This window comes from Neolamprologus brichardi, chromosome 23 (assembly GCF_056152115.1).
Source record: "Neolamprologus brichardi isolate AB-2024 chromosome 23, ASM5615211v1, whole genome shotgun sequence".
NCBI lineage: Eukaryota > Metazoa > Chordata > Actinopteri > Cichliformes > Cichlidae > Neolamprologus > Neolamprologus brichardi.
Genome location: NC_142125.1, coordinates 26,284,939 through 26,307,153, shown reverse-complemented (window position 1 = coordinate 26,307,153; position 22,215 = coordinate 26,284,939). Strand labels below are relative to the sequence as shown.

The 22,215-nt window shown below is 39.9% G+C and overlaps 2 protein-coding genes across 7 annotated transcripts in view; both read right to left on the bottom strand.

The window, feature by feature from the left end:
• Positions 1-78: 78 nt before the first annotated feature.
• On the bottom strand, positions 79-16,489 carry ctdsp1 (CTD (carboxy-terminal domain, RNA polymerase II, polypeptide A) small phosphatase 1). The gene is made up of 7 exons (XM_006792817.3): positions 16,077-16,489; positions 5,721-5,869; positions 5,532-5,633; positions 5,005-5,061; positions 4,272-4,364; positions 3,114-3,299; positions 79-2,766 (listed from the first exon to the last, which is right to left on the bottom strand). Exons 1-7 carry the CDS (start codon positions 16,147-16,149, stop codon positions 2,638-2,640), a joined length of 789 nt encoding a protein of 262 aa, XP_006792880.1. The 5' UTR covers positions 16,150-16,489; the 3' UTR covers positions 79-2,637.
• A 4,199-nt stretch (positions 16,490-20,688) lies between these two features.
• LOC102780512 (striated muscle preferentially expressed protein kinase-like) overlaps positions 20,689-22,215 on the bottom strand; it is a 61,115-nt gene continuing 59,588 nt past the window's right edge. For all 6 annotated transcript variants that reach the window (XM_087836440.1, XM_087836441.1, XM_087836443.1 and 3 more), the window contains one exon: positions 20,689-22,188. In XM_087836440.1, the coding sequence (XP_087692566.1) occupies positions 21,951-22,188 (238 nt within the window). In that variant the 3' untranslated portion in view covers positions 20,689-21,950. The remainder of the gene's footprint in view (positions 22,189-22,215) is intronic.

Sequence of the window (22,215 nt, the reverse complement as noted above, 5' to 3'; positions counted from 1 at the left end):
AAAAAAAAAAAAAAAAAAAGGAAAAAAGTTACAGCTATTGAATCATGAGTACAGTAACATGAATATTCCATATATTAATGAAATTCATTTGCTTTATTACTGTGCAAAAACAACATATACATATCTACTGAATGTGTATGAAGTACAGTATCAGTGAATGGGCCCCCATAGTGACACAACCGGTTTTACATGTAATCCATTAACAAGATGACTCAGCGTTCCTATAAATACTCGTCTTTGCCAATGAATTCCAAAACACACGCGGCATCAGTAATTTGATGATGGCTTTCATGAAAACACACCGTTTTAAACCTGTTACGTGCCTACAACGGTAAGATACTATCTCTTTAGTTATTTGCTGGTGTTTCTGAATCCTCTCTCCCTCCTCGTACGCGAGGTAACCGACCAGGTCCTGTAAGAAAACAGCAAGAACAATGTCTTCCCGTTTTGGAAAACCTACTGTAAATATTCTAAAAGAGGATGACTCTTGGGAAAAAAAATAAAAATAAAAATAATAAAAGGCAGCAGTAAAAATCAGTTAATTATTTAGAAATGAAACAGGCTAATCTTGATTGACAATAATTTGTTAAACATTTTTTAAAAAGTAATAATAGCTCTTAAGGTGGTGGATTTAATCACCCCTTCCTCATCTAGGCAAAGTCACGTCACAAGCCTGCCATCAGGCTGCCAAGTCAAATCCACCACATTCATTCATCAGTGTCAACACATTGTCAACGCAAACTAGGGCGATCGCACCAATCTGCAAGGCCCGTTAGCAACCGCGTTGCTCCTTAAAACTGAGCGGGCAGAATACAATACAGATACACAACACAGATGTGCACAAGAAAAAAGGAAGACTCCACCCCAAAATCATCTCACACTTTCCACTCTTTGTTACTGCTGGTAAACTGCAAAAATCAGTGACTCCTGCAATTCGCAGCATGCACTTAGTAACTTTGATGAGCGGACTAGCATCAAGCTGTGGCACCCTGCTAGGTTTTTACCTGCGGGCAGAAATACAAATTTCTGCAGTTTTGTGTAAAAGAAAACAGGGGAAAAAATAAAATAAAACAGACATTTAAAGACTTAGCTTTAGATCTGCTGTAGCTGCACTGGCTTTTCAACGTTTCCAAAAACATCACAAAAATCTGCACACTATCAGATCTCTGCCAGGTTTAAAACATAAGGAAACATCCAGTATGAGGCATCACTAACTGCAGTTTATTGTAGTGTTTAAGTTGTTTTGGGGTGGATAGCTCCTTTAAAACCTGCGCTATATTAAACACTTTGTTTTCAAAGATGTGCCCTCCCATATACTGGGATACTCACGGCAGCCCCCCCCTCCTCAAAACCTATTTCATGACACAAATTTAGAAATAGTTTCCAGCCTCTGTGTACCGCTTAAAAGACAATTTAAAAGAAAAAAAGAAAAAAAAAAAAAGAGAGAAAAAGTACTTTGAAGATCATGACAAATCCACTGGTGTCTTTTCTTTTTAACATCACAAAACTTTCTTTTAACCATCCAATTACAGTCTGTAAATACACAGAAGACAAATTCAGGTTTGTGTGTGGCTTTAAAGTGGCAAACATCTACCAGATCCATTAACAGCTGCTCTGTCACTTTCGAGTGCAGATGGATGGATACTTAAAGATTAGTGTGAGGTTTCTGATAAAACAATGCAGTCACGACCCGAGTCAGTGCTCTGAATCCGACTATTTCCTGCTGCACAGACAGTAAAAATACTTAGACTCGTGTCCACGTGTTCATCTTTTAAGATGAGCTTAGCATATAAATTTAATCTGCGGTAAAAGGGATTAGATTACTTTTAAAGTGGTCCGATCACTTTTTATTCATTCATTTAACTTGTAATAGTGTCTGAGCTTGCAATGCCAGCTGAGTTTAAAAAAGAAACCTTTTAAAAATCAGATTCATTCATAACACTGATAACTCATGACTATTAAAAACCTGACCACGTCACTCTAAAAGCTCTAAAAATATGACAACTGAGGCCTTTGACTGGAGACAGATAGTGTGATAAAATTAGGCTGTGAAGAACATAACGCTTGACCAAAATGCTTAAAAGACATCTACAGTACGTATACCTCCGACCTGCCCTTTCAACAATCCAACAGATCAAGAAGCGTAAACCTTTCTGAAACTTCCTGCAAGTCTTGTGCAATCAGGCTGCCAAATCACGTCCATGAGAAGTCTAAGTCCAGTACCCGGGTCCAGAGTAATCGTGGCTACAGCCCTCTGCTACTCTACTGAAAGTCCAGTGGGGCTGCAGAAAGGCCATTAAACATTCATTCATCCTCTCGTCCATTCACTCACGTCAGCTGGTTCTTGGAAGGCAACTTGCAGACAGTTTGCTATCTGACCAGGAGGTGGCAGTGTCGACGCCGTCAAAAAGTCACCAAAGGCTCCCCCATGGTGATCTTTGTTTGGTGTGTGGGACGGTTGCTTTGATGGCTCTGGCGGCTGTGAAGCAGTCTGTGTTCTGGTGGGCAATGATAGCTGGAGCTGGTGCTGGAGCCTGGCTGGTGTGGCGTTTCTGGGGGATTTTTATTTTTTTTTTTGCTTTTTTGCTTTTTTGTACGCCGGTTTGTTCAGAGCTGAGATGAAAAAGTCAAACGACGTTAGCTTGAGGTCCCTTGTTGCTTGAGGACCGTGTAGACGTTATCCACTTTGCTCAGCCTCTCGAAGAACGGGATGAGGTCCAGCAGCTCTGTGTCGGACATGTCATCGAACCAAGAGGCCACAGGCACCTGAACAAAAACATAAGCATCGATATCATTGTGGAGATTCAACAAATACAGTTATAGATCAATTTTCTTATTCATCTTATTTACTTTGATGCCTTTTTTATTTAAACAATAAATAAAGTAAGAGTGGGACGCTGAAATTGGGCTTAGTGTCCCCTAAACTACATCTTTCAATAAAAGTGCAATACTTGTTTTAATACAGTTACAAAATTGGGAAATTGTATCCCCCCCCCCCACAAAAAAAAAAAAAAACAAAAAAAAAAACACAACTTTGAGGGTAACACTATGAATTTGCTTAAGCAACTTGCTTAAGCAGGTGAACGATCCTAAGTGCTGTCCAGAAGACTTACTGCATTGTCGGGATGGAAGATGTAGGAGGCAGGGGAGTTGTCCACAATAATCACTTTGTTGAGGTCACGACCCAGGCGACTCAGATCCTTGACATAATTCCCTCGATGAAAGACGCAAGACTCCCGGAAAAGGCGGCAGCGGAAAGCACCCCACTTGTCCAGGAGATCGGAGACTGGGTCTGCATACTGATGCAGAAGCACGCTCAATTTAAAGCAAAATCTTTATGTAGATACAGCTGAGATTTCCGTTTTTAGTATCAGTTTATAGTATTAGTTTTTACTGTCACCATCACCCTGAAATGGGGATTCACAGTGTCGTGGTTAACACATTCACACAGACCTAGAGATTGTTATGAGACTGCCTGATAACCACTGGTTACTAGGGGAAAAAAAAAAAAAAATAAAATAAATAAATAAATAAAATGGTTGCTGTGAAATTAATCACAGCAACTGCCAATCAGAGTCCTCCACTGAAAACCTTATAATTGCTTGGGTTATCAGCAGATTGCCAGTCGCCCATAGTTTGTATAGCAACTATAAACAGAGACCTTGAAATTACAAGTTTTGGCTTATCAGGTTTTACTTTGAAGACAAATCTTTTCCGTTTGGGCTGCACTTCCAAGTTATACTACCTTGATGATTAACAAGAGCGTTCGCAGCCAAGTTGCCGTGTTCCATGCAAACTATGGACAACTGCGGCAATCTGCTAGCAACCAACGCAATCAGAATAAGGTTTTTCACTGATGGGTCTCACACATGAAGACCCTGGTTGAGACTAGCGAGACAAACCCAGCCTCAGGGGGGTCACAAGGTAGTGTGCTCCTAGTGCAAGTCCCAGAGCATGGAAAAATGGGAAGGCTGCATCGGGAAGAGCATCCGGTATGAAATCTGTGCCAAATCAAACACGCGGTTCCCTCTGCTGTGGCAACCCCTCGGGAGATAGGGAAGCAGCTCAAATGACCTCTTCTCATTTCACTCTCTCATAACGCCCCAAGTCTATTTTAAAGGATCCAAAATATTAAACTGTTCACAGCCAACTTCCCTGAATACATCCAGCTTTTCTCTGCTCCCTCCGAGTTTATTGCTGTCAACTGCAGGGAATCAGCCAACCATACATTAATAATCAGCACAGCTGGCTGCGATGAGGTGGTTTCTCACCTTAGCTAAACTGGCAGTGAAGAGGACACATTCGAACAGCTCCCCCATCCTCTTCAGAAACTCGTCAACATGGGGCCGCTTCAGGACATACACCTGGAAGATGCAGGAATCTTTAAATCAGCATCATGCACACACGCCATACACTCAAAATGTAACATGTTTCTACAAATTGCAAATGCCCGAGGACGTTTCAAGTGAATGTTATTTAAGAAAAAAAGAAAAAAAGGAAAAAAAAAAAGGAAACTCAACATGCAGCTCATGACTGGAGATTTCTTCTAATGGACAGATGTTACATTTTTGCAGAACACCTTATTTACTTCCAAGGAGTTAGTAGCAGACATTCAAGCCAAACTGAAGCTAAATGAGAAAGATGCAGTTGTAGCTCACAGAAAGACAAACACTGGGCTCCTTAAAGCTCTTCCTCCATCTTTTTTTTTTCCTCCTTGCTGCTGTGTTGGCAGCTCAGGGCAGCGTTCCTGAACCAAGTCATCCGGAATAGGCTGTGCTTGTCTGAACAAACCTATCCTGGATTACTTGAATCAGGCCCAGACCCATCGTGTGTCATCGGACTCCAAGCAGCCGTCCTCAAATCCCTTAAACGCTGACATCACCTTCTTTACTCAGCAAATTGCGCTCAAGAGAAGTGCCGTCACACAACCGAAATGACAAAATGACAATGAGGCATGAGCACAGCGCATGACAATATGAATATTTCTGATGATGCTAGCATTACCTGGTGTATTGTTCCGTCGATTTCCACAGGAATGATGAAATCTGCGTTGTTCACAGGCTAATCACAAAATAAAAATAATAAAAAGGGGGGGGATACTTATTAAACAAAAAAACCCCACAAACACATACAGACACTGGACTTTGCCTTTTACATGCTAAAACATGAACTGACTTAGTGTTGATGCTAGACAGACACAGGTTGAGACAGTCACAGTGTGTGTGCAGATGCGGGAGCGACTGTTTATTTGGGTTATGCATTTGCCAGCCACGACAAAAATGTCACTGCCAGAGCCAACAGCAACCAGATGGAGGGAAAAGTGCAGATCTTGGACTGTTGTGTTCTAAACGTAACTAAATAATGATGTAATGTGATCGCAGGGGACAGCTAAGTGCTGTAAAGCCTCTCTGAACACACACATCCTTTAGTTCCTGCAGCAGGAAATTAAAGAACACGCTTGCAAATGTTGAAGTTGAACATAATTGCTTGTATAACTCAGTCTACAGTGTGTTATCATTCCCCCGCCTTACCTTAAAAGAGCTGTGAACTAAGGTCTCATCCAGATCTATAACCACACAGATCTTTCCGGAGTCTTTTGACTTCACTGGAGGCAGCAGTGGTTTCGCCTGGATCTTCAAAAAGAGAAACCACAAAATAATGAGCTGACTGCAAAAGTACACAAACAAATAAAAATCAAGCCAGGGCAACAGAAAACACACCTTGGACACTGTTCCATTCTCTTCTACCAAGAGAGGGGCGTTGTTGTTGACTGGTGGCGGCTCAGGCTGGTCCCGGCACAGGCAGCAGAAAAGGCTGGAGAAGAGGCCTCCACTCCTGGGTTTCTTGGAAGACAGAGAGGGAGAGGAACCTGCAGAAGAAGATGATAGATCAAGAAATTGTCGAGCTTACAGTAATTACAACATACAGGATCTTTAACAGCTTGGCTTTTAGGAAGAACTCTTAATATTAAGAGGTGCATGGGAATATCTTTATCATCATTATCAGTATGCTTTGAACACACGGGCACAAAACAGACATTTACTTAAAGTCTTCAAGTCTGATCAAACAATCGAACAAAGTAATACACTAAGACATAACTACCGGTACTTAGTCTTTACTACATGGTAAAACCTAAGCCAAAATGCAGAAGCAGTGTGTAAAAGAAAAAAAAACAAAAAAAAACAAGCACACCCCATGATTCAGTAGTTTGTAGAACCACTTTCAGCACTAATGGGTTTCTGTATGACTTCAGCTGTGTCTTGCGTGGTCATGTAGGAATGTTGGCCTACTCTTCTTTACAATGTTGCTTCTATTCATTGAAATTTGTGGGCATTTATTTATGCATGGCTCTCTGAAATCCTGCTGTGGTGAGGCCTTACATCAGGTTGAGTCAGCCATTCTGTTGCAGATTTTCAGATGTGATTGGATCACTGTCCTGTTGCATGCCTGTTGATCAAAGCTTTAGCTGTCAGATGTATCACATCTGTCTCTAGAATACTTTGAATCGACCATGAACTCCTCTGTTCACCAATAACTGAGGTGTTCAGGTCCTGTGGCTGCAAAGCAAGCACAAATCATCACTCCACCACCGTGCTTCACAGTTGGAGTGTTTGTGCAGATATGCTGCGTTTGGTTTTCTCCAAACATGATGCTGTGCATTACAGCAAAAGATTTTGGTCTAGTCTGTCCAAAACACACTGTTCTAAAAGTCTTGTGGTTTGCTCAGTTACAACTTTGCAAACCCTAACACGTGCTGCCACAGTCTCCTAAAACAGAATAAGCGCTCTCCTGCAGCGCTTTCAAACAAGCCATGAACTTTAACATGCTAATTGAGGTCTAATGAGTCTGAGATGTAGCTCTTCGGTTTTTTGCAATATCTCTGTGCGTTGCAACATCTGACAAACAGGGTGAATTTTCTGGGTTGTCCACTCCTGTGAAGATTGGCAGGGATCTGGAATGTTTTTCCACTTGTAAATAATCTTTCTCACTGTAGAATAATAGGCTTCAAACGTATAACCCTTCCCACATTGATGGGGAGCACCTCTGCTTCTCTAAGATCACTCATGTTGTCTTTCCTACTTGGCATTTAGTTAACACACCTGAATGCTCCAGACCAGCAATGTCTTTTTGTAGAGATGGTAAATGGTAAATGGTAAATGGACTGATTCTTATATAGCGCTTTTCTACTCTCTCGGAGCACTCAAAGCGCTCTATACAACATGCCACATTCACCCAATCACACACATTCTCACAAGCACTTTATCTATACTTAGTGCTATCTAATTACATTCACACACATTCATACTCCGATGGACGCATCGGAGAGCAACTTGGGGTTAGTATCTTGCCCAAGGATACTTGACATGCAGACTGGAGGAGCCAAGGATCGAACCACCAACCTTCCGATCAGTAGGTGACCTGCTCTACCTCCTGAGCTACAGCCACCCCCTGATGCTCACATCTACTGATGATCACTTATTAAAGTGCATTGATTAGCAGCACCTGGTTGCTAGTTATCTTCGTATGGAAGCAGTAGGGCTGTTCTTAGTTTTTAAACATGCTGCTTCAGCATTTTGGCATCATTTTGTAACTAAAATAGTCGCACAGTGTAACAGTTGTTGTGTTTACCTCATTTTAAAGACACAGCAAGTACCAGATTATTTTTATTATGGCCTGATGCGTAAAACCTCACAATTTAAAGACATTTGCACATTGTCACTATACATAAATATAAAGATCAACTATATAGCATTTTACGTTTCTTCCATGACATAGTAAAAATGTGAATGCCAAAACAAAAACAAAAGTAAAATGTATAATTATTTCATTTTTACCTCTTGACCAGTATGATTTTTGAAAAACAGGGCTGCAGAAAAAGCCATCTCACACTCTGATCGCAACAGCTGCAACCTCAATGGTTAGTGTAATACTAATGTAATAATTTGGTAATTACTCTGACCACAACTGCCTTCAAACCTTCAATTACACTAAACACTTGTGAAGTTTTCAAGACCATCTTTCACTATTACTACTGTTGACAAAATGTACCCACAAATATGCAAAGCCTTGCCAAAGTACACAGCGGTCTTTCATGGAAAAGTGTCGCAGTTTTCACGTATGAAAATGCCCTTTCCCAAATTTAGCACACAGCGGGAGATGATTTGCATCAGACGTGTTCACAATACAGTTAGTCGAGGGTGCTGCCTCAATCAAGCATGCACGAAGTTCAGGACTGGCTATAAATTTCCTCAGCCTGTCATTACCTGCTTTATTCTCACATTGGTGCAAATCAACACAATCTGACATCACATGATTTTTGCACCAGCGGTCTGGAAGGTTAAAGAAGGTTTAATATCTAACTGTGTCAGACATGTGTACTTGCATACACGTCCATTGGGTAATGTCTGGAAAACTTCAGGGCTGCAGTGCGTGTGTGGAAATGGCTTAAGTATCTCCAAGACCACAGTTTTCCATAATCACACACACACTGAAAACTTTACCACACCATCTAAGCTGGTAAATGATCCCAGTCCCATATTATTTTTAGTAAAATAGCTGTGTTTGTTCATTTCAACTCGTAGCTACCCCATTTGCCTCGTAAATGACCAAAACACTTTTTTTTAAAAATGTAAATTTAATTTGACACACTTCCTGTGTTGAAATACCTGAAATACTCTACTTGCATACAGCACTTCCTAACTCATGACCCCCATCTAGTCAGTGATCGTATAAAAACAGCACAAAGGACACCCAGCAACTTTCCTCATACTGTCATGTGCACAGGCCGTCCTGGAGACACACGTGCCTGACCGGACCTCTTGCGTAACTGCTTCTCTGATGTCAGCAGAAAAACAGACTCGAGCCCCACCAATGAAAATTCACCACTTTAACACCACGTGAAGCGATGGTGCCAAAGAGACATTTTTTAATGTTTTTTTAAGCACATCAGGTTAATTATTGAGTGATGTGCGGCAACCAGAACAAGGCAGACGTCACGTGACTCAAATACAACTTCCTTTTTTTTTTAAAAAAAAAATTCCTTTCAAATAGATAAAACATCCATAAATAATACAGTAACTATTATTAAGTAAATAATAACGACACAAAAGATAAGATCTGAAGAATTTGAAAAACACAAGTGGTTCAGTATTTCTCTCTTTGCAGGCAAAATGTCTTACATGTGGAAACTTGGACCAAATAAAATACCATCGGTTAGATCCATTAATGATACAAACAACCACCGCAGGCAATCTGTAAACAATATTTACTCAATACCAAAAATGACGCAATTCAAAACTTTTTGTTTGCTTGGTATGTATAAAATGCAAACTAACCACTCAGGCAATGAAAGACCTGAACTTCAGGTTCATTAATCACGTACATCAAGCGACAAGCATTTTTATAAACTCTAAACCCAAATGGAAGCTACATAAAAATCACTTTTCTAACTACTACTTTGCAAAATAAGCACAAAAAGCAGGACTTTAAGCAGTGTTTGAGTTTTTCTGTTCACAAAACAAACCCTCCAGATGTTCCCAAGAAACTGATTATTAACCAAAGCTGGCAGCCTTATTGTCAATCATCGTGTAGCAAAAGAACACTTTGTACCTGGAAGCTCAACAGGTATTCAAAACTCATTCCTGTAATGGGTTTGCTGTGCGGCCGTTTAGATTTCATTTACAGGTACCAGCACCGGCTTCAAATAAATTATAAGTAAATCACAATCCTCATTAATCCCAGAGTAAATGTGGTCACAGTTGCTCCAAGACAGAAAGAACAGTAACAAACATATTACAAAGTTACAAAATAGCTCTGATTATAAATATCTCACAAATTAAATATGTGGTTGACACTGAGGTGCCCCTCTGATCATACTGAAAATGTTTTATGGTTTTTAAATGACATTTTTAATTTTTACATTTAAATATAAAATATCTAACACATGTGAAGCAGTTTGTTTTAGCCTTCCAAATAGCATGTGTGGAAGACTCATGAGAAACTTTGAAAAAACACTAATTGTGGTAATTTCAATTATGAAAATAATTTCTAGCTAAAGCACTGCTGTGATCATTTAGTTGAAAAGTAATTTAAAAAATGATATTAAAAAAAAACTTTGAAAAGCAGATAATTACTAAATACTAAAGGGTCTTACCAATTTAAGCAAAGTGTCTTCTGATTGGCTGCAACTAACAAACAAAAGGTTTAAAACAGGAGGTGGGCGGGGTTTGTGACAACGAACTTCTGTGATTACGAGGTTTATGCTCTGACCTCATTATCTGAGATCAGAGCATGCAGCTCATAGTCTTACACAGCACTTTACCAGCTTCACACGAAGTGTTGTGAGACAGCTGAACAGCTGTGTCATACTTTACTACCACATGGGATTTGTGGTGAAGTCCCACATCTGACACATAGAGAAGACTCACTGCTCTTTGTGTGCCTTTGTCCCTCCCTTGAAGCATAGATGGGCCATAACTAAGTTAATGTGTCAGCTGTGGTTGTGTTCTTTTATTTCAGGATATATACAGAATATTTATTTATTTTATTTTTTAAAATTTTCCTATACATTTGTGCAGCAGAACTTTTTACCAAAGAAATGATAGTCTTCAGACAGTCTTCTGTAAGATGACTTATGTTACCCATGTTATTTATTCAATACAACTGTATAAAGTTCTACAGTGTATGTCGCATATTCAGCTTCTGTGTGGCACAAAAAACAAAAACAAAACAAAAAAACCCACATATACTACAACCTGACCTCATATTTTCAATAATACCCATATGCCCAAATACCAATAATAATAATAATAATAATAATAATCCATTTCACTTATTTTTCCATTCATTTGCTTTACTTTCATTACCTGCTAACAGACTGGGTGAATAAATGTGAAATAATGTTTCCTGGGGTGTTTGGTTTATTTTATTGGAGGCATTACATTTATGGAGAGTGGTTTAGCTGCAGTTTCTGAAGCCAATTAGTGAGCCGGTCGTCGATATGCAAAACATATGTCATAAACCCACAACAGTGTTTGGGATCAGTCTTTGTGCCAAAAGATCTGCACACCAAGTTTAACATCAATCCAACAGGGGGAAAAAAGAAAAGAAAAGTTGCTCGCCAACCACAAAACTTTATTCGAGTTACTGAAATTATTTCTGCTCTCATGAATGCTCGTCAAGCCCAGACTCCCAGTGCGGGTTTCTCCCGGTCTTGTAAACCTCTGATTAGCTCTGCTCCTCACTCTTCTGTCTCACATTAGGCTTGGTTTCTGTCCCTTTATGCACCATACTCCCTTTCTCTCTCTGTCCAGACGTGACTGTGTTACCAACACACAAACCTCTGTTGTCCATCTCTCACGCCTCTTTTATTACTCCTCTGCAATACCCTCCAACTCAATTTGTGGATTCAAACCCCGTCTGACCCTCCGCTGGCCTCTGCTGTGCTCAGGCCAAAACAGGAAGAGGAAACAGACGGGTATCAGTGGAGGAAGCTGCTTGCCATCGTGTTTGTAGCATAGCTTGGGTAAGCTGATACCAGTGTTTATGTACACTGAGCTGATTTCATCTGAATTATTACTGTCACTGGTATTCTTTAATGAAAACTCATCACTCCTCCCCTCATTCCTTCATTCACTCCCTCAGGTCCTCGTAATTCCTAGCATCAAGTCTCAAGTCCTTATTTGCTTCCTGGAGTCTTGACTCTCTTCAGTATTTGTAAACCAAACACCTGGATGTTTTAATTGATAAAGAAAAGCATTATGAAGATGAGCCCATTATAAAGGAGACAATTTACAGTGTGGAGCTGAACATACTGCAGCTGAATGCCTGCAGTAAGGACAACAGCTTTAAGCACTAAAAGTTAACACGTATAATAGCTTTATTATTATTTTTCAACACACTTGGTAGCAAGTATTTTCCCTCTCTTCATATCATTCTTCTAACTTAGTAATCCAGCAATAAGAGCTCAGTAGGGGATATAGCATCTGCTGAGGGACTCTTTGTTCTTATTGCGTAGGATAACTTCTTGCTTGGTATATCCTTCGGGTGTGAATGAATTTTGGGATCACATGCCTCCCGCAGGGTACTTCAATACAAATAATTATCTACAACTTTATCCAGTGGTCACTTTGTAAACTGTTCACCATGTCTGTACTGGATATTTACATTTTTACTTTTTAGTATTTATCATATGCCATTTAGAGACCAACTAATATATCAGCCAGGCTGATATTTACTTTTTGCCAATAGGTTGGTATCCACATTTATAACAGCTAAAGGAGAATTTTAAAAAGTGAAGAGATGGGATGCCGTCGCCATGTTATGATTGTTGATGCTGCATAGTCGTCTACCGGAGCCCGCTCTGCTTCTTCCCTGTTGGGAGCACACGCGTTCCGAATGCCACAAATGACAAGCAGCGCGTAAATGAGCAATTTGAGCATTGTTGTGACAATAAACCAAGTGTATTTTTAAAATGCACTGTTGCATCTTAATAAGGGCTTATAGTTACACATAAATATTAGGGAAATCTGTCTATGTTCCTTATGCGCAAAGAAAGAAAAAAAATGTTGGTCGATATCAGAGTTTTAAATCGTAAAGTATTAGTATCCAGTCGGACTCTTTTACCATTACAACATAACGGTGTGATATTGGGTTGATCTAAGATTAAGACAAGTTTAATCAACTTGCTTCTAGCTGAACAACCGACACTGTCAGAAGTTTCATTTTAAACATTTTAAACAGTGTTTAAGTTGTGGTTTTCAGCACAGTGTTAACAACGCAACTTCAAACACAAAAGAACCATCTGAGTACAGCACTGCAAAAAACAGCATTAAACATTAGCTTGGGGCTAAACACATTCAGAGCTACTTCTAATATAAACACTTTAATAATGCAGAAAACAATATAAACAAACAAGTTATGAGGAACGCAAAAAGCAAAATTTACTCTAATTATTGCTTTACCAGCCTATCATCTCCAAACATCAGGTAATCATGGCTCATCCGTTTACCGTCACACTGCTGAGGTAAGTAAAACTAAAACAAAACTGAGTTCCAGCTTATCAGACTGTGAAAAATGTAAGATTACACTTAGCACTGTGAATTAGGCCACTAAACACGTTACACCGTGTGCCACACCTTACCAAAAATAAAATAGCTCCCATCATGACATGACTTTCAGTGAATTAATCCTCAATCCACAGACTTACGATAAGATGCTCCACCTTATCTGACCTTTATCTGAATCTATTTTAAGCTTGGCGTTTCAAAGATTTCCTGCAGACACTTCCACCTCTGTTATTGACCGTTTAGCTAAAAACGGACTTTAGTCAGACAACGTACATTGAGGAGTAAGTAACCAGGCTTTCCTGATTGGCTTACTCCCTCCAAATATCTTTAACATTACAGTTTTGATAAGGCACAAGGGCTTGACCCGTGTGCTTGATAATGGAATTCACTGAGCTGACAATACATCTCAAATTAGGCTTGAGTGATAACAAGCCATTTACAGGGATTCGTCTCAATGCAGAAGAAAGTGCAAAAGCCTTTGAAACAGCTGCCACACTTTGATGCGACTATAAAAGTCTCCAATAAAAAGAGAGACAAATTAAAATGGCTCTGTGGGTTCACAAAGGCAGACTAAACAATGTAAACTTCAAGTTAAAAAACACACAATATTAAAGCCAGAGGACAGATGAAAGAAGCCAAACCCTGCAGTTTGGGGGGGGGTAAGCGAGTGAGCCTTCTGAGAACTATTCATAGAAGCAATACTGTCGTAATTAGAGGTCATTATTGAACTGGTGGAGTAGAAACTGAACCTATTATTTCTCTTCTACTTCATGCATGTCCCTCAGATGGTGACACTAGTTTCTCTAAACACTCTCAGAAGTCCATTTCTCTGCCATACTTTACTCAGGTGGGCCACTGCCACACCTTAGCAGCTAGCTCTTTATTTTAGACGCCTGAGAGGACCGTGTTACATGTGATCAGTCAAAAACTTCAGACCCAGTTCCACCATCCTGAACTACAACTGGTGAAGGCAGCTCTTCTGCTTGCAGGTTAAGGGTGAGCTGGAGGGCCTGTACGCCTACAGGCCGCAACAGGAGAACTGGCACAACAACGACTACCATCACCAGCTGCAGTCTTTAATTGTACTTCTATCATCACCTATTGAATTTTAATCATGTGTGCTATCGTTCCCCCCCCCCCCCCCCCCCCCTTTTTTTTTTTTTTTAAAGCACCAATTCTAATTGTACGTTTATCCTGTTTCATTTCTGGCCCCCCAATGTCAGACCTTGTTTGGATTTAGTGCATAAGTTTAACCGTCAAAGTCCCCGCTTTGCTGGAGACAGTTTAAAATAGACCATGAAGTAAAATGAGTTTGATGTTCCCATGTACAAAATACTTAAATCTTACGTGGGTCAGACCAGTAAAATCTTTTCTGTCAGCATAAAGAAGGTTAACTGCATATATATTTTAATATGAGTGGGGGAGGTGTCATTTCAAAATTTCATCTCAGTGTTAAAAAATATGAAATAATTTCCACAATAGATTTGATTTTGCTTTTGAAAAATCAAAATAAAATGACAAAACAGGAGTTTTCCATTATTTGATATTGGTGTGGTGTGAATGTCTTTATCAGTAGTAAGCTGAGTCTAAAATTTATGTCTAAAATTTTCTAAACCCTGTCCAGTGGGTCAGACTGGAGTCTTTGTTGGGGCAATTCTGGGCTGCGGCCTGTTTGACACCCGTGGTTTAAAGAACATTAGCCAACATCCTGGTTAATGCTAACTGAACTGCTTGGAGAATGTCACTAGTCAGCTGCAATGTTGATCCTGGACCAAAGTTCCTATTATGACGTAGGAACAACACTAACATGGGGCTCTCACATTGTGCTGGTTATAGTAATAGTAGTCGTATTACCACCAGCTCTTGACTTCTGATCCTATTTTTTGGCCATAAATACCCAATGCGCTGGTTAGCATGTAATGTTTTAAAAAGATGCTTCCATATATGAGTCTTATGAACTCCATTTACTCTGTCAGCATACTGATTAACATCTGGGGCAGACCTGACTCCACAAAGTTGAGAAAGGCTGACTTACTGCAAGACAGAAGGCTGATGGAGGATCTTTACAATCACTCAGCCCATATTTTCAGTCGCTGCTGTGCTAAGATCAGTGAAATGATGTCCCTTAATTCAGCGAGAACCAGAAAACACAAGTGCAAAGACTGCATAAACCTGATCTTATAATGAAAGAGAAACTAAAAGTTTCAATATGATTTGATGTGGCTTTGCAAACTATAGAGGTTTTGAGGGAATCTCTTTAGGTAGATTCGAGCAAACACGCTGTCTCATATAGCAGCTGCGCTTCACATCGAGTAAGCACCATGTATGGAGGGAAAAGGTTGTGTAACACACCAGACTACAAGATGTGATCTTCCACTTTTAAAACCAAAATAGGCACTACTGCCTATGTGCGTCTGTCCGTCCGCATCCTGTTTGAATAATGTCTTAGCTTCCACTCAGCATTGTTTGGCTGATGACTGACAGGTCACCTGATTATTTACTAAGCTTGAGTTTACAGCGGTGACCTGTGTGTGCGCGCACGGTGGCAGAGGCACTCTTTCATGTGAGTGAACACCGAACTGGTAAAGCTGCAGGAAGCGGCCATTTGTGGTGTTGCCAAAACAAAAAAAGGAAAAGTTATTTATCTGACATGATATCACTCCAAGGAAACCGGGATTTAAGGTGGACCTGGAAAGGCTTTTAACCTGACTACTATTACAGATGTCTCAACCAGCTGTACGTCATTTCCTTTACTTTTCATCAGAGGCCAAAGGGCCGCAGCCATAATGTACACACAACAGCGCGGTCTTCTTGCTCCGACTTGTTTTCTGTCCACTTTCCTAACACTGGCTTTATCTGTGCTGCTACTCATAAGCAGCTTACTGCGTAGGCTCGGAGTTCAGGAGTTGCAGAACTTTTCTTTTCCTTTTTCCCCTGACATGACTGCACAGGGGTATTTAAAAATATATATATATATATATATATATAATAAATAAATAAGCAACTTACCCCTCTCTCCCGCGGCTTTATTTCCGTCTTCATCCCGGCTCACTTGGGTGATTACAGAGGACGGATTGTCCATCACATCCAGGTCTGGTCCAGAGTGCCAACTTCACACTTTAAAGTTAGAGATAGTCCGCCGACTCGGTGCTGCATTAACCCAACTTAACGAGAGCGAAAACAACGCTGAAACGCCCCGGGAAACATCGCAACAAGTCACCTACAGTGCGCCCATTACTCTTCGGATCTGTGTGTCCGCTCGGATACGCGCTCAAGTTTGACGTGTGGAAGTTTTAAGAGGTTTGTCTAGGAGTTGGCAACTTTGATTCAATATGGTGCTCAACTCCGCTTGCAATTTCAAGATACAAACATGGAGGTTTCAAGGCTTCCCATTTCACTTAAAGTGGCGCAGTAAGGGCACGGCTCTGTGCAGCGCTCCCCTGTCGGCCTCTGCCCCTTTGACGACGGTCCCTTAGAGTGGCCCGAAACAAAGTTACTCAGGAGTTAGCTAAGCTAGCCGCTAGCTACTACGGACTTACTTTAGACAAACACTATTATTAGACAGTGCCCCTGCTCCCTTTGCACGGCTACCGACCTTAAACATGTCGCCTACAAATCACTTTAAAATTCGGCTATAACATTAAAAGATTAAAAAAAAAAACCCACATTAAATAATTAAAGCCTGCAGATTTGACTCAAACTTTTACCAAAGTGTCTTCAGATACTTTGTAACACCTTAAATGCCGCACTAGCCGCTGGCAGATTTGCGTGTATGCTGTGTGGGTGTACCTTCGTCATGTAATGACCGCTGTTTGTAAAAAAAAAAAAAAAAAACTTGCACAATCAAGAGCAAAACATTTTTTCCCCTTTTCTTTTCTTTTTTTTAAAAAAACTTTTTGGAAGCAGCAACAACAGAAGAAACGCCCAGTTTGGGTCCCCTTGAAACTGCCTATAGACAGGGAGTGTCGCGCAAGTGTCGTCTCCGTTTTCTCCGATTCCGCGAAGAGAAGTATGTCTGACCACATATATACAGTTTGGTCTTGCAAAATTAAAATAATAAAATAAAACTATTATGTTTGACCAATTTCCATTTTGAGAATTTTTTTTAAACCAGTAGAAATAAACTTAAAGTAATAGTCAGTCATATTTTGAGTCTGGTTAAAAAAAAAAAAAAAAAAAAAAAAAAAAGAGAATATTGTACTCATAAACAGTGTTGAGGTCATTACTGAAAGTAACATGTTATACCATCATGAGAACCAAGGAAAATAATCTTCCCATTGAACTGTATTTTGTGATTCCCTCCCTCTTTGAAGGTAATAGAGGCCACCTAAACAGGAGATATCAATGGTAAGCCCAGGATGTCCTCCATTTAGTACATCAGGGCTAAGTGTAGTAGCTTAAATAAGTCAAAACATAGAGACCAAAAACAAATGTCGATTACAGAGAACATAAACGAATAGGCTGGTTCTCAGGAGGATAAATTACTTGTTAATTTTCTTACCTTACCATATGTACCTTATATAATGACTCTTGTCCTTTTGTGCAATAAAAATAAAAGTAATATTCATAGCTCCACTCCTAAAAAGTTATAGACCACTCAAGCATTTTCCCCTTCTCACACACAAACTGAAATCAACTGATTGTAGGGCAACTGCGCTTAATAGCTATGCTAAACTATGCTAAACAACCGGCTGACAGCAAGAAACTCTAGGGTGACTTTGGCATTAGTCACTTTGCTAGATGAGCGGGGAGTTGGACACCCCCGAGTTAGGGTTTCTGAGGTGACTTGGAGATAAAACATAACATACTGCAAAATATTTAATTGGCGTATATTTTTTATTATCTTTATTACTAAATGTTGATGTTATTCAATGTTAAAATATAGTGTGTACAATTTTTTTTTACACAAACAGTAGAAACACACCAGCCACCCATGGCTGTTCTGGGGTACCGTCTGGATTTAACGTTGTCTGATCTCTCTCGGCTGACTAAAACATGTTTGTCCTACAGTGACCACCACAGCTTGGATTATGTACGTGAATTGGTAGTGGAAAGACAACAGAATTCAGTTGACTGCAGTCTACTGACATCTAGTGGTGAGATTTTACACACTCTACCTTTAAAACACATACTTGTATGGCGTTATTTTTGTGCCACTATTCTGAGCGCACGTAAAAAAAAGTTTGCAGGTGCAAGTGTTGTATTTTGAGGAGAAATTTATTTTGAGCGAAGAAAAACTGAATTTGAGTGAACAGAATTCATTGCTGCGTGCAGAAAACGTATTTCAGTGTTTGCTATTATTCACACACGCACAATAGCAGCCCCTCTCGCTCAGTTTTTGCATTTGCACTTGCTCGCAATGTGTTGCTTGTGCTCTCAACATTTCTGCCGGTGCGCACTCAACTCTTTCTCTACACCGTTATATTTGTGCCACAAAACCAGCCAATCACAGACTTGGATGCAAAAAAAATCCGATTGGCTGTTTTGGTCTCCAATCAGCTCGAAATGACGAAATGCAATATCCCAGAATCCATTTCGTCCAAAACTCAAACGAGGCAGTTGCGGAGAAACACGGTGTGGAGGAGTTTGAAATATTACTCTGTCTGGGTCACAAAATAAACTTTTAAGATATTTTCATGCCAGAATGTTTCTGTGTAAACTTCAAATATCTGCTCGATTTATCAAGACATCACATATTTGCACAAGTGCTCTAATGTTTTCGGAGATGCCTGTTACCCACCAGCTGACCGGGTGGGCACTCGGGTTAAACATAATATATAAGGCTGAACTGACAAAAAAATCACCGACTACACTTCAAGGTATTATAGGAAAACCATAAAGCCTTTGAACTAAAACAAACACTGTTGTGACAGTGACGTACACTGTCTTGTTGGTATATATGTATGATTTGTATCACCTTAATGTTTTCCTCTCACCACCTATCAAAACCGATATCATGAGCAGCATTTACAGCTGTGGCTCCAGCAAACATCAGCTGATACTAGAAAGTAATATTAAAAAACAGCTGATCAAGCTGCTGTTGTTTAGCGCATCCGCTGGTTTCCTCTTTCTGGCATAAAGTGGGCGATAAACAAACAAGAGAGACGATCAGCTGATCATTGATCAGTTTCATGATTGAAGTAGCAACAGGAGAGAGAGGGAGGGAGAATGAGGGGAGAAGAGGCAGCTGTGCAACGTAAAGACAGAATAACTTCAGCTTTGTGTTTTTTTTTTCATCGTTGCTGAAGTTCGGGACGAATCGCGTTCCTTTTCCCCTCAATACGGATGTATTGTAATTGTTCCAGCCGAGAGTTGATCATGACCAATTGGCTAATCCACCACCTTTCATTGTTTATACCATTACAAAAACAAACAAACATAAACATGAAAAATCACCATCGGCCCACCGGGCAAATGCCCGGTATGCCCACTGGCCAGTCCAGCTATGCGGTCAGCTGGTGGGTAACAGGCATCTCCGAAAACATTAGAGCACTTGTGCAAATATGTGATGTCTTGATAAATCGAGCAGATATTTGAAGTTTACACAGAAACATTCTGGCATGAAAATATCTTAAAAGTTTATTTTGTGACCCAGACAGAGTAATATTTCAAACTCCTCCACACCGTGTTTCTCCGCAACTGCCTCGTTTGAGTTTTGGACGAAATGGATTCTGGGATATTGCATTTCGTCATTTCGAGCTGATTGGAGACCAAAACAGCCAATCAGATGTTTTTTGCATCCAAGTCTGTGATTGGCTGGTTTTGTGGCACAAATATAACGGTGTAGAGAAAGAGTTGAGCACGCACCGGCAGAAATGTTGAGAGCGCGAGCAACACATTGCGAGCAAGTGCAAATGCAAAAACTGAGCGAGAGGGGCTGCTATTGTGCGTGTGTGTGAATAATAGCAAACACTGAAATACATTTTCTGCACGCAGCAATGAATTCTGTTCACTCAAATTCAGCTTTTCTTTGCTCAAAATAAATTTCTCCTCAAAATGCAACACTTTTTTTTACGTGCGCTCAGAATAGTAGCACAAAAATAACGCCATATACTTGGGCAAGGGATGTCAAAAACCCATTGTATTTCAAGACCCACATAAACACTTTAAACTTTAAATTAGTTTAAATTGTTATGTTTGTATTTCAATACATATTTTGTGCATTTTTAATCTTGCAGTGAAATATTCCTATTGTATTTAAAAAATAACATAAAAACGACGTAGCTCTGCAGAGTGATACTTTTCTGTTAGCATAAAAAAAAAAATCATTTTAGGAATGCATATGTTGTCTTTTTTTCCAATGATGGCATAATAAAATAGCCACTAAGACTTCCTTGTTTCTTGCCACCCATGTAAAACTGGCATTGTTCTTTCAATTGCAGGAAAACAAGTTAAGGAAATGAACACTTAAAAGTTTGAACTCATGGCTTCAGTCATATTTGTTGTGCTCAACTGCACTCCCCAGGGGATCATCAACAAGAAGTGAATCGTTTGCATAGTTTTACATGCCCATTATCTGTATAAATTTAAAAAAAAAACAAACAAAAAGAAACAAAAACAAAGTGTAAGTGTGAACCGAAAACAGCATCCTACACATACAAGAAAAAAGTTGATATTCCCGATTGTATCAATAGTTTATTACATACCATCTCATAAAAACATTTTCAACTTTTTCCACATATAAACACCGCAAATTGGTACATTTACAAATCTTCAACCATCCAAATTCATACAAAAAAGGAACACTGTGATAGAGCAATACACAAGACGGTCTATTATTACAAGGACGGCATGTACTGTGTGTATGTATGCATGTATAAACCTCGGCATGTAAGAATCTCTGTGCATGTGCGTTTGGCTATAAAGTCCAGATATTGTGATCAAATATTTACTTTGATCAAATGTGGATTAAAACCAGTGGAGACACATATACAAGTTAAACATTTTGGATGTCAACCTGATTTAGGCACTGGTGACAGGCTGATTAGGAATGAGGTAACCTGATCAGCCGTTGGGTAATACTGACACCACAGTAATTTACCAGTGTGTGACTTCTCAGAATAAAATGTTATCTACATTAAGGACCTTTTCCATCGCTGTATTACAGTTAAAAGTTAAGTTTTAACCACAGAACAAGAAATTTTACTAGATATTCCTAACTCACCCTAAATCAATTCATGTTTACTGTATGACACAAACCACAAAGACACCCCTTATTTTTAGTTTTTCTTTTTTCCTTTTTTTTGTCGCCATGATGCTAGTTTCAAAAAAAGTGAGTCAAAAATGGTCATGCACACACTCACACAGGCGCGCACACACTCACACATACGCACATGCAAATAAATTAACATGGAAAAAAGTAAACAATTTCCAAATGACAAAAAAGAAAAAGAAAAGAAAAGAAAAGCAAACCCCAAACATCTTTTTGGTTGGGTTTTAAAATGTGTGGCTAAATGCAAAAAATACATAAGATAGCAGCTTAAATCATGGTACATTCACATGAGTTGTTTACTACTACTAAACTTAGTGGCATAAACAAGGTAAAAGTATTCATGGTACACATGTTCCAGACTGATCGTGCAGAGTGGAGACCGAGGCTAAACTGAATATTGATGTGCAATTTCGGAAACCACAATGTGACTGAGAAACTGTGCAATCAAAGAAAAGAAATCTCGTGTCCTTCTTGTGAATTAGCAGTTTGCACGTCGTGGATTCACATCACAGCGGTCGGCTTCTCCTTCACTGGGATTTTCTTTGACGTAAGAATCCCGCTGTTGTTGAATTGAGGCTGTCTGCTTCGGTTACAGCGGTGGTTCACGGAGGACGTATTAAGATGCAACGAGCTCCGATTTTTTATTTCAGTGTGGCTTCTTTACTGTCACCTCACTTTGGGCTGGGAACATGCGGAGAAGTCCCAGATGCCCGGGACTGAGGGGAGCTCTGGTAGGTCCGCAACAGCACTTTGTGCTTGGTGGCTTCCTCTGTGCGACGGCTTTGTTGTTCCACCAGGAACTCTTTAAGTCGGCTGGAGGTGAAGGTGAGAGTCTGTCTCCTGAGCTTCATCAGGTAGGAGTCCTGCAGCCAGGCAAGTGTGAAGCAATCTTTTGTAGTCGGGCGGGCCCTAAAAAACATATTAGGTAGCATTTGA

Coding starts and splice junctions, on each gene's coding strand:
- ctdsp1 (XM_006792817.3), bottom strand. CDS start 16,149: ATGGACAATCCGTCCTCTGTAATCACCCAAGTGAGCCGGGATGAAGAC. Junction 5,062..5,531: donor TAGTTCACAGCTCTTTTAAG/GTAAGGCGGGGG, acceptor TTTTGTGATTAG/CCTGTGAACAACGCAGATTT. Junction 4,365..5,004: donor TCGACGGAACAATACACCAG/GTAATGCTAGCA, acceptor TGCATCTTCCAG/GTGTATGTCCTGAAGCGGCC.